Genomic DNA, 15,743 nt, shown 5'->3' on the forward strand with positions numbered 1-15,743 from the left:
CAAGTGAGTGAAAGTTACATCAGCATGAATGTAATATTATAAGGTGAAATAAACAGGTGATACAGGAATCAGAATCTGTCACAATGATCACATAAACAGAGGGATAAACTGCATCTTACTATAGTTAGTATCCATCTAGATTCCAAGTGATCATTCATGATGGTGACTAGCTCTAGCTAGGGCCTAGGTTTTTGGTATAGGACCAATACTATTCCTTAGTCTGACCTCCACCATAATCCCAAAAGAGTAGGGTTCGCGAATAATTATTGATTTTGATTAGGTTTTATTGAGCTGGTTGTCAGAAATTTATCTTTCATCTTGATAGAATATATAATGTATATTGAAGCCTTAACTATTAGCTAGGGCTGGTCTTGAGGTTTATGAGATTCGGGGCGAAACATTAGTTATGGACCCTTAACTACAAAATATACTATTACGGGCTCCTAACTATTAACTATTAAAGCGTTGTTTTTCTAATCTTTTTGAATGGGCCCGGGGCACAGACCCCTCTTACCCCCTTGTAGGGCCAACCCCTTCAGCTTTTGATTGAGTTTGTTTCTTGACATGGTATTAGTAGCCAACGTGATAAAATTCGGTTACAAATTAGGAGTTTAAATCTAATCTATCCTTTATTCAAGTGAAATATCTAATACCATATATAAAAAATTGAAAAATAAGGACATGTGTTCCTCCTTCTTTATTCAAACTTGGAACCAACAATAAGCCATAAACACTAACAAGGTGTATCAAATCAGAACGGATAAAGGGAGCATATGAATCCATATTATTTTATTATATACTCTTATAAATTGAGAATAATGTGCTAGATTTCGAGTCCTTTTTACAGTCATAAATTACAAAGCCATTATACTCTTTTATGAATCCATGTTTTACTCACAAATATGTCAGTCACCAGAGTTTACAAGATTATATTGTATTAAATAATTTACAATATGGTATATATATATGTGGTTTCATGGTTAACAAATATACATGTAGAAGTGTGGGAATGCAATTCCTTTTTATATATAGCGCTAAATATTCCACTTAAATTAATAAGAGGTGATTCAAACATGTGATCTCTTATTATCACGCTGGTTTCTAATACCATGTAAAAGAATAAATTCAACCAAATGCTTTATCAAAAAATTGAAGCCTAATATATGTTTTATACTGTAATAGTAAATGAATAAATGCACGAAATTTTATCCTCTAATGCAAGATTTTATTACCTTAAAGCCCTTAAATAGCTTTCACTTAGGGCGGAATTTAAGAGGGTTAAATCTATGTAATTTTATCCTCAAAAACATCAAAAATTAAAGGTTATATAATCTTGAATAGAGTGTAATAAGCTTTTTGATTATGACATAATGTATTCAAAATGGAAAAATGTGGAATATATTGACACTTAGGCTTTTCACATGAAAGATTCTTAGATAAAAAGATGCAAGTAGGAGGAGCAGCACAAAGTTGGAAAAGAAGGGCATTTCCTTGTTGGCCTTATTATTGTTGTTCAATGTGGGAGAAGCACATATCAAAAGGTTCAAATTATTTGTTCTCTCTTAGTTTCACATATCTTTTCACGACCCTTTTGATACAAAATAGGTTTGTAAATACTTCAATATAGTAATCATCGATTCTTATTTCAGTTGGACCAAGCTAAGTAATGCTTTATCACCTTCTTATGACTTAACCTTCTCTCGATCTACCCTATAATAAAAAAATAAACAATAGGAAAAATCACCTTGAAAAATCCAATCTTTTCGTGATTTTCCTACTATAATTTCAATTATTATTAATCATGAATAATACCAATTTTATGGAGTATTTGCCTAGTAAGCTGTATTAAGTAATATACCAAAAAAGTAAACTGAAAATTAATACTCCATAAAGTTAGAGAAAAAATTTTGAAAATTTACATAAAAAATTCTAAATTTTTTTTAACATTTTTCTCAACATTTATTTAAATTTATCTTTTTTTAAAAAAAAATTAAAACTTGCTATAGCAGCTTATTGTCCGAGTTTGCTCTAGACAAATACCCCATAAAATTGAGATTATTCATGGTTAATCAATAGTTGGAAATATTGTAGGAAAATCATAAAAAGATTATAATTCTAGGTAGTTTTTCGTAAACAATATAGATAGATTGAAGTTCCTTTGAGAATCTTAATTTTTCTAATGCTTTAGATTCCAACAACTATCACCTTTGTTTAAAGGAAGATTTAAGTGTTCCTTTGAACTGCTTTTCTTCATGCGCTGTTTTCTTCGAGTGATCGAGCAAAGATTCTAGAAGTGACCAGACCTTTTTGGATATCTGAGATCATGTGATATTATATTATTTACTCCATAATTGTGTGTCTATGAGATTCTATATTTTTTTAGTCTGTTTTTTCATTTTGCTACAATGAAATATCTTTCATGCAGTTTTGGTGTCACTTATTTCTCTTTACATGCATCATATTGTTTAAAGTTATTAATTGTGTGTATTTCTTTTTACTCTCTCGTTGAAGGAGATACGAGTATGGTCTATTTGTTATCTTTTCTTATCATTTTGACTTTGTGCGAGAATACTAGATTGATGATTATGACTATAACTATAACCATTTTTATTTACACTTACATATTTAACATGCCGATAATATTATTCACAAAATTAAAATGATCCCACCATTTTATTATCTCTATGCATTTTATAATGTCCGTAAATCATCTATTGAATAATGTGCATTTTATAATCTTATTTAATTATTGGATTGTCAAATGACAATAAAAATCTAATGTACCATAACTTAGAAAATTGCTTACGATTTATAATCATGCTGGTTATATTTTTTTTAAATAAGAAATAATCCAATTTATTTTTACTAGTTTGGAATGTGATAAAAATGTTAGATAGTAATGGAAAATCGTGTAAAAACTCAATACTTAATTTATTGCTATGAAAATAACCTAATAATGACATAACACATTTTTTAAGTATTTATACTAAAATTTTTTTCATTTTTACAATTTAATAACAGACAGTTAAGTAAAACGCTAAGGACGACAAGCTTTTAACTTGATAAATTCCGCATTGTATCATCTGAATTATGATATTATTAGTGTATTACTACGCACGTAAATTTCATAGATATAGACGATCGATTTTGAATGTTTTAATAAAAGCATCAAGTTGGTAACAAAATCTTTTACTAAAATTTCGATTATCTTCTTGTAATGGTTTATAAGAGTGCTCTATAAAATATTTAAAAAAGTTTTGTATTTAATATATTAATTTTTGAGTATATATCATAAGCGTATATAGATCACGAATTTTGAGTTTCATCACCCTTCTTCTTAATTGAAATATTTACTGTTAGGTATGAGAAGAGTCAAAACTGCATGGCTATTCTAACCCAATGGGTTATAATAAGGAAAGGTTTAATAGTTTCAACCATCAGCTTAAGGTTTTGATTGAATTGACTCTTAACGCATATATGGTATCAAAGCAGACGATTTCCGATTGAATGGAAAAAAATTCTATACTCTAATACTTATAATAAAGATGATTTCCATTGCCACAATAACAGTATTACATGCTTTAGCTGCTTTTAAAACCACATGAAATACTAGCTAACTTGAAGATGTAGCTCTACATGATTAAACAAGAAAATAAAACTAGACATAGACAAGACTCTCTACTTAGACAACTATCATGTTGATCTAACTCATCCTTATTCATCTAATTAACATGAAACTTTATCATTGATAGAATACATAACCGATAAAGTTGATAGTTAACATACTAATATATGTTATATACTCTATCGCTGATATGCAGCAAGCAAGCAATAACTAAAACATGACAGTATATTAGTTAAACCCCATGTAAGGCCTAAGCATTGGGATAAGTTCTCCCCTTAGATGAAGGGACATAATCTCATTGGTTGACCCCTTACACTCCCCCCCAATGAAAACTGAAGGAACAGGTGGATTATACCCATGCTTCATTATAGCTTTCTCCATTTCCTTCCCTTCAGGATCCTTATCAACTTCATAGATAACTGGGGTTACACCAAGTTCTAAGAACAAAATGTTAACAGTGTAACATAAGCAACATGAGCTCTTGCTAAAGATCACAACCCCATTTTCTGAAGCAACTCTTTTCACCTTATCCATGGTGATTCTTGTGATTGGATCTCAATCTGAGGCACAACTTATGATTAGTTATGCCTACAGACCTGGATCCGGATTCGGGTTTGAATGACCGATACACTAGCAAAATAGTTTGTATATATGTTTGGTTTGGATGGTGGAAGTTTGCATTTGCTTCATCAAGTATTTATAAGGGTTTGGTTGAGTAAAGGGTTTTGTCGAAGAATCAACTTAATCAAAAGTTTAAACTGATGGTTGAAACCCTAGAATGTGTTATACGATAGTCTTTTAGCTGATTGATGCAACACATGATTTTTGTCACGTTGAACTTTTTGTCACGTTGGCTTCTGATACCATGTCAAAGAATCAAGTGAATCTGAATGATAAAATTTTTGGTTGAATTGGTTTCTTTACGGGTTTTGATGATTTCTACTATCCAAGAACATGGTAAAGATATGTGCTTTTGTTAGATGCTAAAAGCTTCTAAGTTGAAAAGTTACTTTTCGAGAGATTGGAATTTGGAATTACATATTGTGTACTTATTATAATGTTATTTAATTTGAATGAATAACTTGGGTTATTGGTTGACATAATTTAGACAAGTTTTGTCTTATCATTTTTAATCAAGTCATTAAGAATGTAGTTGATTGTTACTTATTTTGATTGGGCTAAAAATTTATAATTTTTTGGTTTTGGATTATAATAAAGTATGTAAAATGACTCATAAAATCATGTGTAATTTGTATGTATGTGAAAATTTATGTAATATTGTCAGTTAAGGGTCAATTGAACCAAAATAAAGGATGTGTTTCGTAATGAAGTTTTAATTGTATTTTTTTTATTTTGATTGGTTTGTCGAATTGCTAAAAAAGTGTTTAGTAATGACATATAAGCCAAAATCAAAACCTATTATGAGTAGCTTTTAGCTTTTAGCTTTCAACCTACTTTTAACAATTAATTTTTGCCTAACATCTTAGTAACAATTTGCTTAAACAACTTACCAATCAACATTTCAATTAGTCAAACCATCAAAAATTATTTTCCAAACAGACCCAAAGTGTCAAAGTGCATATCAATATCCGACTGTTAAATTCCAACACATATACGTAGGTAAAATGAAGAATTCGAGTAACAAAGATATCTATTGATGCGATAGTGAACAGCAGTGAAGAATTTATTATAGAAAAGGTAGAAATTTATTCCATTCGTCTCATAAGTTTTGCTATATTTGACATTTTAGTCCGTATTATGAAATTCATTACAGTTTTATTTTTGATCTTAATCTAGACTCTTTCTTTAATTCTCGTTCATATATTTAATTTCTTTTTTATCTTATTTACATATTTTTCTTACTTTTGCCGATATTCTCGATCACTACATATACATATACTTGTAGCAACGGAATAGAGTGAGTAATAACTAGGTGGAATTATTATTACTAGGGTGGTCATAAGTCTGTTTTCCACCAGATTCTCAAAAATCTACTTCCATTGATTTCTCTCATGATCAAGATTATCAAGATTAGCTTTTGATGGGCCATGATTCGATGTTGTTCTCAATGCAATATTCTTCATTTTTCTATTGGAGCCATTGTTTACATGATATTTCTCGATTTTCTAAAACAATAAATATTTTAAAGGTTTCAAATTTGGAAGGATGCATCAATTTTCATGCACATGCATAAAATCTCATTTTTAGCTGCTATTGTATGAGACCGTCTTTGGTGAGATGAACTCAAAATAAAAAGTTTAGTCGGATTATTTAATTCATATAAGGAACGTATATTAGATGAACTGTCTCATACACAAACTTTTGTGTTTTTTTTTGTTGTTTTAAAAAAACTAAGTACATGTTCTTTTTTCTCTGCATGAATATAATTTTCATCCTTACTTATGCTCTAAAAACAAGTATCAATCTAGCAACTCAGAGGCGAATCCATGATACTGAAATAGATTGTATCAAATCTTCGATTTTTGTATGTGTACCAAACCTAATCGACTATTATATACGGGTTTTTTCGGTTAATAGATGTTGGCTGGTTCAAACAACTAAAAGTATATTGTACTTAAATCAGTTGACTATTAGTCGTTTATTGTACTTAAGGTAGCTTTTAGATTTTTACTAATATTCAAAAGATAATCAATATGTGAATTTTTTGAAGAAAAAAATCATAACCTATCTGTCAGAATCCCATATGTTTATGTAAATAAGAAACTCAAAATGTTGAGAACATAATTTTTTTAAAAAGAAAAAGAACATAGGTTTAATGTAATTATAATTATTAAAAAAAGAACCATATTCGGTTTTTCTTTTCCAAGCACTCAGGGCCATAAAACTGAGCTGTCTTCTTACTTTGGAAGAATGTTGACTACTAAAAGATGCAGGTCAAAAGTGTAGCCTAGCTTCACAGATCTAGATTCTAATGATGTTTGTATAAAGGGATGTTTTTGTTTTATTATTTTTGAGTATAAAATGATTTCATTTCAAATCTTGAGTTCTTCCTTGGTACAAAACCTATCACAACTGTATTGTAAAAGTTTTTTTACTTGTCACAACAAAAATATAGATCGATGCAATAGCAAAATCATCCACATTGTTCGAGAAAGCTATTATGCGATTGTTACTGTGACCGAAATCGTATTTTTAATCATGATCATTACTAAAGTTATGTTTTATAAGATGTGCATAACGATAACCGCTAAATAAGATTTTTGTGCATATATAGACTTCATATTCATGTGAAGTTGCTGATGATATCAGGAGTTAATTGAAAATAATTTTTTAGTTATTATCACTAATAAAGGTAGAAGTATTATATGTATGATCCTCAAACGCCACTTAGGATGTCATCAGAGCAATGAAATGCATAGAATAATTATGATTATATGCTAACTGTCTACAATTAGAGTATTACCCAATGATGATCCCATATTAAAGAATTATTAAAGAATATATAACCTAACATGAAGTCAGACTTTCCATCTAATACTAATTCATTTTAAGATGAAAAATGATCATCAAGTGTTTGGCAATTGGCTACTGGCAGTTGATCTTTTTAGTTGGCTTGTTTAACATGCTGAAAATATTGGTTGTTTTGATTAGCTTTTAAGTTAACTGAAAAAGACAATTGTTTATGGAGATGTTTGATAAATTTATATTGGTTGTTGGCTATTTATTAGAGAAAAGGCAGACTAACAAGCCAAAAGCCAACAAAAAAAACTAATTGGAGCAACTTTTTTATTTTGGCTTAAAAGCCAGCTTTTCAGCTGGTTTCTAGCCGTTTACCTTTACCTTTTTTTCAGCCTTGTGCGAGATATCGGGAGTGTTTTTTACCTTTACCTTTACCTTTTTTCCAGCCATTTATCAAACACTTTTTGTGGCTATTTGACTAACTAATAAGTCAAAAGTCAACCAAAAAACCAATGTAAAAGCTAAGCACCAAACATCCCTAAGTGTTAAAATATATAACATATCCCGAGACCTCAACCATCAGCTTAAACTTTTAGTTCAGTTAGTTCCTTGACGTGATCAGACTTTTAAACCCTATAATGAGTACATGTATTAATAAAACTGTACATAAATTCCCTATAGTTGTAAATAAGAAAAGCATGACACTAGACCATAAATAATACTACACATTCTATGCCTTTATTCTTCATTAATGGAGGGTACTAAATACTAATTGCTAAAGCCAGATAGCTTTGGCCTGAATGAGCCTATCTTTAAGAGAACCATTAAGATGAGCAGCAAAAACATCAGCAACTGAGCCCACATATGTCCCACCAATAAAAACAGCAGGAACAGTTGGGTAACATCCCAAATTTTTTAAGGCCCATTCCATTTCATTTCCTTTGGGATCCTTATCCAACTCATACACTGCTGGGCTTGCACCCATTTCATAAAAAAGTGTCTCAATACTATGACACATACAATCTGTGCTCTTACTGAATATTACTGCTGCTTTTGTCTTTGCTAATTCATACAATCTTTCCATTATGTGAAGAATTAAGGAATAGATTAGGGTTTTTTGGGGGGTTATGAGGGTGGGTTTTGGTTGGTTGCTTGACATTCTAGGATCAATTTATAAGGGGTGGGAAACTGTTATGGGTTTAGTGTTTACTACTATGAATAGCTAGAGAATGTAAAATGGATAAGATGGAATTATCAAGGGAGTATGTAAGTGACAAGAAAAATGCTCTTGTCTGACTGATTTTGCTTGATAAGGACCCTTGTAAGATCAACAAGTGGCTCGAAAGTATCTAGGGTCAGTTAGTCAGAGTATATAACATATTCTGGAGTCTCAACCATCAGGTTAAGCTTTTGGTTGTGTTAGTCCTTGACATGATATCTGAAGCCAATGTGATAAGAGGTTTGGGTTTGAACACCACCACTCATTTAAAGTGGAATATTTAACTCCAAGTTTGAGGAGCGTCTATGCTGCATCTACAGTTTTAACCCCAAGGGTTTTCGTGTGAAAGGGTGTGTTAAGAGTTATAACATATCCTGGAGCCTCAACCAGCAGCTTAAGCTTTTGGTTGTGCTGGTTTCTTGACAGGGTCTGTTCGACGTTAGATAGTTATGAGGGTTTTGTTGCTAGTTGTATGTAGTAATAGCTATTGGAACATAATTTGTTGAGAAAAATCTTAAAAATGCTACTTATGGTTATCGAACGTTATGAAAATAAATATCTACATCAGTAAATACTATTTAAACTGCTATGTTGAACATGCTTCAAATAAGATAGGTTCATTTGATGAATTAGGTCTTAGTTGTCTACCCAAAAAGCAATGAAATGTCATTCATAAACTATAAAGTTCATCTCATAGCCACCTACTCTAGCACAATGTTTTCTGAATTACAAACTTTATCAAGTTCACCTCATAGTGGCCTAGTAGATTCACTTTGTAAAACAGTTAGTCAGAGCAAATATTCTCAGACAAGAAGTTCATAGTGATCATGAATATTATGGCATCTTCATTTACAGCAAACAACAACAAACGATACCAGAGCTGTTATTCCAAAAGATTGGGATCGACCGCATGAAATAAAGCTTTAATGGAAAATCAATGGAGGGTATGAGTTGAGCATGCATGCATGTGGTGATCAAGTTATGTTATTCCTAGTCTTTTATTTGGATGGCTTTAAAAATAAGCCATAATATGATTCTGTGCCTTACTGAAGAAACAAGGAAGCTAAATATAAGTCTCTAACTTGCTTTCATAATTTCAAAGAGAATATATACTTTGTTCTTTGCTCATTCAGAGTTGTCTTGCCATTACAAGATCATCTCATACTTTTTTTTGATTTGGAGTAGGTTAGATTATTCCTACAGGCAAAGAGATGTCACACGGATGAAAGGAAAAGACCTTAACCACTAGACTTACCTTAACCACTAGACTTACCCATGACGATCATTTGGTACTCTTAAAAGATGCTTTTAGCTTATAAAACTAATGTGTAAGTGACTCAAAGTTTATCTTGTTTACATACTTTACAAGCTAGCATGAAGAATGTTGTCAAGATCATATTATTGATTTTTGAATACAAAGAGTAATATTAAGTTTAAGTTTAACAAGTGGGAATAGCATTAAATTGTTTGATTTTGATGTCGGTTGCTTATGATCTCAGATTATTGGGTAATTTAAAGGCGGAAGCACAAATACATAATAATTTTGATACCTAAAGAAAGCGTTTCTCATGCCTTTTATGTGTATCAAGTTACCAAAATTATTCTTCTCGAGGATTCATATTTCTTAGTTTGTGCTCAAGAATCTTCAACAAGTTCGTGTTAGAAAAAGGAGACGAAGATACATAGTTCATAATCAAGTTTGTTCGTGACCATTATATAGAAGGACTTTTCATTCTTGTCATTGTATAGTGCTTGTGTGTAGAAATTGTATGACTAGTTTGAAGGAGATGAATTCAGATTTCGCAAGTTTAGACGAATACATCCTCATAAGTCATCAGATGGAAAAAGTAGCTTTATTTCAACCAAGGCCCTTGTTCTTTGCCTGATTCAGGCGAACCCACATCGTCTTCCTACAATCAAGTCAGAGCTAAGGCCGCTTATGCGAAGGCAAGTAAGCAGATCACAGTGGCTAGACGCATTCATGATCGATTAACCTTTTGATGATGGGTTACCTTCATTCATTGATTAATGATCAGAGCTCCATGCCTGAAAGCTCAGGTCCAAGGAAATGAGTGAGACCGCTGTCAAAATACAATAGGTTCCGAAACTGCTCCTGCTAACTATGACTGGACAGCATCGAACTCTTTCTCAAGTCTGACGAGTATACATATAGAAATCAAAACAATCAACCTTATAAACCCATACTCTGAGACCCTAGCGTTTTGAGGCGAGTTCGCAAACATCTATTCAACTCAATTATTAATGAAACGGAAAATCAGAGCGTTTAAATACTACATACATGAGCACAGAGTTGTAACAACACGAGATAAGCTACGATACTCCGTTTTAGGCCTCCTAAGTCCTAAGGTAACAACAGCTAAAAAAGTTAAAGGTAAAATCAACGAAACATTTCGACATCAGTGGTACAAGTTAGGAACAACACAAACAGTACATATTCCATTCTTGATCACCATCGAACTAGAAATACACTTCTCGTCGTGAAGTAGCCACAAAACACAAGAACCCACGGTATACCCTCACCGCGACATTCCTTCGAGAAATTTGATGATAAAACTGAAATGACTTCACATAGTAATAGGTGGTCGTCGTCATCATCATCATCATCATACCCAATATCCCATTCAAGGGCAGGGTCTGGGTGAAGTAAGGTGACAAACAATTCATACCCGTACTCCCTTTAAGGGAAGACTACTAGAGGAAAGTGGTCTATTTTACCCCAAAAGGAAAGAGCCCTGCATTAGAGGAAATGAGTGATGATTGACAATGTTATCTAAAGAGAAAAAAAACTAAAAATAAAAAGATAAAATAAAAGATGAGGAGGGAATTAAAGAGCCTATTATTGTTCCATAACATGCATCTGACGTCTCCAACTATTCCTATCTCTAGTCAGTTCCGCGGAGAGGCGCATCTCACTCAAGTCGTTCTTAATTTGCTCTACCCACGTTTTCTTAGGTCTTCCTCGACTTCTCTTACCCTACACTATGATGCTTTCTATCCTTCTAACGGGCAGAGTCGGCTGTCTTTCTTTGCACATGTCCAAACCATCTTAACCTATTTTCACACATTTTAGCAGATAATGGGGCAACACCTAGTTTCTCTCTAAACTCCTGGTTCTTAATTCTATCCATTTTTGTGTAACCACACATCCACCTCAGCATACGCATCTCTGCTACTTTCTTTGGAATATAAAGTTATATTAGTAAACCAAACACCCTCAAAGGCAATCCTAAAACAACAATCTAAACAAGGCGGGCTCAAAATAGGCAGAGCCACACGATTACCCAGGACTCCGGAAGAGAAAAAAAAGCTACATGCCAGCCATACCACTGGCTCGGGCACCACAAAACAAAACCAACAACCTAATCAAAGGTAAACTATACAAATCCTAACTAGCAGATGACTACCAAGAAAAATAAGCATAAAGCCAACAGCACAAACAGGATTCCTGCCTCCACCTGCAAGCACCACAAAAGGAGCACACCAGATACAGAGTAACCCCAACTCAGCACTTACCCAATTGTTGCAAAAACAAGCAGCAGCCTCTAATGCTGCAACAAAAGAAACACACCCTGCACATCAACAGAAGAATAAAGGAAGAGGAGCTATGCACCACTGACCGGCAGCAAACACCCATCCCGAAGCAAAAAAGCAGCAGTCCTACAGTCCTTTAAGGAAACATCAGCAAAGCCATTGACACTCACACCACACCACCCCTCCCCAAAGTCGCTGCCACATAGGTGGAGAGGAGCTACCTTCAACGCCCCCATGAAGTGCACGAACATCAGCTCACAAGCAGTGGCAAATCACCACTCTCGCAGTAACTCCAGTTGGTGGTAGAAAAAGCGATGCCGCAAAGTAAGTCACAATTGGTATTAAGCAATAAGAAAACACATATAAGGATCAGGATTCCTAGTTTCCTACCTACTCCTTCCAACAAGAAAATTCAAAAATGAGTAAAGAAAAATTGACGAAATCACAGTCCAACCCAGAATAACCCCAGATTGAACTGTACCCGCAAGTAATTGAAACAAACCAAAAGCAAAGTAGTACAGAGCTGTTGTTGCGGCTGTTGTTTCAGTGTTTCCATACAATTGTTTGTTTTTGTTTCTATTTAGATAGTATTCCTTATGCAAACTGTTGTGTTCGTAATCCAATGCCTCCCCTCATTTGTTATTGTTACTGATATTTTGGCATAGAAAATATAAGTTTTATAACTAGAAATTAAAATGCTAGAGTTCAGCTAGTGATTGTAAAAAGAAAAAAGTCAAATACACTATATTTCTATTTCACACAAAAGTTGGTACAGCAAATGGAAAACCAAGCTCCCTCGCCTTTATTACTTAGGTATTCATTAAAATCCGATTGAAAAATATATTGAGTTTTGTGTTTGATTTAAATGCCGACCCAGTAAAAGCCAGACCCAGCCCACTAATTTCTTTTTAATGGCCTGACCCATCAAAAGTCCAACCCGTTTAAGTAATTAAACGGGCTTGATTGCGGGCTTTTAGCGGGGGCCGACCCCCGTTGCACAACTCTAATCATCTACAAGCTGATTAAATCCTTTTTCCTTCCAATGATGCTATCCTAGGCTGCTGTAAAAATTACAGCCTAATCATTGCAATAAAAAAACTTATGTGACTTCTTAGTTCTTATACCAATGGCATCCAGCAACACGAATCAACAGAAATCTAACATTTGATCCCATAATATATGCTCAATACACAAATATAGTGCTATATGCCAGCAATGACATTCTCTTGAACCAAGAGCACTCAGCAAGAATACACAGATAAAACAAAATACAGCTTCACTGCACTCTAGTAATGTCAGTAGTGTCATTTGATGCCTGGTCATCGACAACGTTTACCATACAATAAACAACATTACAATCATAACTTAAGAGAACAATTCGACTACATTTACATTATTTCAATACCCCAATGTCACTAAGTAACAACCACCTAGGCAGAGTTTGGGAAGTTCATGTTTGACCTTACCCTTGCTAATGATAACAAAAAGGCTATTTTTGATTCACCCTTCGAAACAAACTCTAATTGCAACTTCACATAAATAAGAAGTCACGTGATTTAATAAGAACTTGAAAGTGATTTGTTGAACAAATTATACCACTTTTAAATTCAAGCTTTTATATTTTGTCATATATTTTCTTGTTTTATAGTGTAACTTAATTTGTACGTCTTGGTGTAGTATTGAAGACAACAATAATAATGTTAGAGTCTTAGTCCCAAAATATTGGGATAGGGTATAGGATGGGACGGGGTTTTGCGAATTAGGAACAAAGTTAGTTGCTTGAGGAAACAAAAACAAGGGAAGAACAAGCTAAATTAAGCATTCAAATCAAATAAATTTCCCAAAAATATTATACTCAACTTGACATCTAAATTTTATAAATACAATTAGAAGTTAGAACTGAAGCAGTTTAGAAGTAATACAAGGATCACAAACCCAACCAGTCGATCTCCGGGTCAATACTTTTACTAACCAGCAACAATCTTAGTGAGTTCTGTCATTGAAAAAATAGCCCATCACCCCACCATAATATACTAAACAAAACTTAATTTGTGTTTGTTATATAGGGAGTATGATTGTATTTAAAGAGAGATTATAATACAATCAAAATCAGCAAATAACTAACAAGTCAATAATTCCATTTTTACTCTACAAAATAAATCAAAATGCAAGTAACAAAAAATTATTAATTGCTAAAGAATTAAATACTGAATTCACAAACTTAATAGAAAATAATCCAAACACTACAATTGAATTCAGAAAATGAACCCCACAAAAAGCTAAACTATAGATATATTGGTAGCATTCATACATTCTCGTATTCCGAACCAAAAATCTAAAAACAAAACCATCATGATCATGATTTATCATTCATAGGTATCTAAAACATAACAAGCATAGAAAAAAGACAGTAAATCAAGAAACAAGGATAAGCAATCAACCCGCGATGTTCTGAAGCTCCCAATTCATCAACAGCTAAAAGCCTCGAAGAAACCCTAGTAGCCCAAATCACAAACACAGCCGCAACAATAAATCCCGCAGTAGTTCCAGTGGGAGGTAGAAAAAGCGACGCCGCAGAGTACATAACAATTGGCATCAAACAATAACCCACCACACTAAAACATCTGTAGAGATCCAGATTCCCATTTCTTCCAGCAAGAAAATTCAAAATCGAGTAAAGAAATATGGACGAAATCGCAATCCAACCCAGAATAACCCCAAACTGAACTTTACCCGCGAGTAATTGAAACAACCCAAAAGCGATGTAGTACAGAAACGGTCCAGATAAATCAGGGTCCGAGTGCAGAGACGGGTCAACCCGAATAGGGTTAAGTAACGAACGAGTTTTACGCCAGATTAAAGAAGGGTTGATCTCGAGTTCTTCAAGAAGAGGGGGTTCATCGAGGAAGAGAGTACCTGAAGATGAAGCGATGTCGTTTCGAAGGTGAGGAGGAGGTGGGAAAGAAGTAGTAGTAGTAGTAGCAGTAGCAGATCCAATGTCAAAGGACATGAAAGGAATGGAAGAAGGTCGTGGAGGTTGAAATGGTGCAGCGGGTACTCGGCGTTGCTGAACCATGCTTGGTGGGTTGGTGCCTGGTGGTCCGGCGTTTGTGGAGGCGGATGCTGTAGAGGTTGTCGATGATGGGAAGGAAACTGGTGGGATTGCGAATTCTTTCGGCATTTTTGATCGTTGATCGTTGATTGTTGATTGTTGATTGTTGAAGGTTGAATTGGATCTAGAAGGAAGAAGAAAATGAGGAGAGAAAAAGTAATGGGTTTGGAGTTTTGGGGAGTAAACGTAAATGGAATTTATTTTTTCTTATTTTTTCAATTTTTTTTAATTTGAATAGACATATCAAACATTTACATGACTTTGACTTGATATGGTATTTGTCCCGACTAGATCTGGGCAATGAGCCGAGTAAGAACGAACTCAAAAAAGTAAATAAATAAAATGATTTAAATTAAGTATGCCAAATTGAATAAAATGTCTTATCACTTAATTAATTGTTTTCGTCAATTTAGACAATTGACGATTATAAATCTATAATAATAATGTTAATGTATCATAATATATGAAAAAATAATAAATGTCCCTTATATTTTTGTAAATAAAAAACGTGTGTAAAGTCAAGTCCTCATATTTAAGAGTTAAATTTAAAATCTTGATGAGCCTATTGCACAGCTTTTGTCATATGTTGTGCTTGTGTAACAAGGGGTTATGTCAGCATTGGCGGACCCAATTTCTAACAAGGGGTATGCAACGCCATCAAAAAATTTTAAAAAATTGGTACTAGAAAGTTTCAAACCAATGACTTGCCGGACAAAGGATGAAACAAGAACATTACCACTATACCACAGTTGCAGTTAATATTTGATTTATAAATTTGTTTAATTAATCCGTTTTTTATGTACTACAATCTATTT

General features: G+C 33.3%; 3 protein-coding genes across 5 annotated transcripts; all 3 read right to left on the bottom strand.

Moving 5' to 3' along the window:
• Nucleotides 1-3,534: 3,534 nt before the first annotated feature.
• LOC130825777 (monothiol glutaredoxin-S11-like) lies at nt 3,535-4,448 on the bottom strand. Its single transcript, XM_057691182.1, has one exon. It carries the CDS (start codon nt 4,157-4,159, stop codon nt 3,854-3,856), a length of 306 nt encoding a protein of 101 aa, XP_057547165.1. The 5' UTR covers nt 4,160-4,448; the 3' UTR covers nt 3,535-3,853.
• A 1,486-nt stretch (nt 4,449-5,934) lies between these two features.
• Nucleotides 5,935-8,262, bottom strand: LOC130825778 (glutaredoxin-C11-like). Its single transcript, XM_057691183.1, has one exon. The coding sequence runs from the start codon at nt 8,202-8,204 to the stop codon at nt 7,821-7,823; it is 384 nt and encodes a 127-aa protein (XP_057547166.1). The 5' UTR covers nt 8,205-8,262; the 3' UTR covers nt 5,935-7,820.
• Nucleotides 8,263-9,736: 1,474 nt separating this feature from the next.
• Nucleotides 9,737-15,148, bottom strand: LOC130825779 (uncharacterized). Of its 3 annotated transcripts, none has more exons than XM_057691185.1 (2): nt 14,258-15,147; nt 9,737-11,017 (listed from the first exon to the last, which is right to left on the bottom strand). In XM_057691185.1, the coding sequence occupies exons 1-2, from the start codon at nt 14,995-14,997 to the stop codon at nt 10,963-10,965; spliced, it is 795 nt and encodes a 264-aa protein (XP_057547168.1). In that variant the 5' UTR covers nt 14,998-15,147; the 3' UTR covers nt 9,737-10,962. The 3 variants fall into 3 exon arrangements, with proteins under 3 accessions (XP_057547168.1, XP_057547169.1, XP_057547167.1); XM_057691186.1 differs by lacking the exon at nt 9,737-11,017 and adding an exon at nt 11,034-12,106; XM_057691184.1 differs by lacking the exon at nt 9,737-11,017 and having other exon boundaries at nt 12,113-15,148.
• Nucleotides 15,149-15,743: the final 595 nt, after the last annotated feature.

This window comes from Amaranthus tricolor, chromosome 10, assembly GCF_026212465.1.
Source record: "Amaranthus tricolor cultivar Red isolate AtriRed21 chromosome 10, ASM2621246v1, whole genome shotgun sequence".
In the NCBI taxonomy this organism is placed as follows: Eukaryota; Viridiplantae; Streptophyta; class Magnoliopsida; order Caryophyllales; family Amaranthaceae; genus Amaranthus; species Amaranthus tricolor.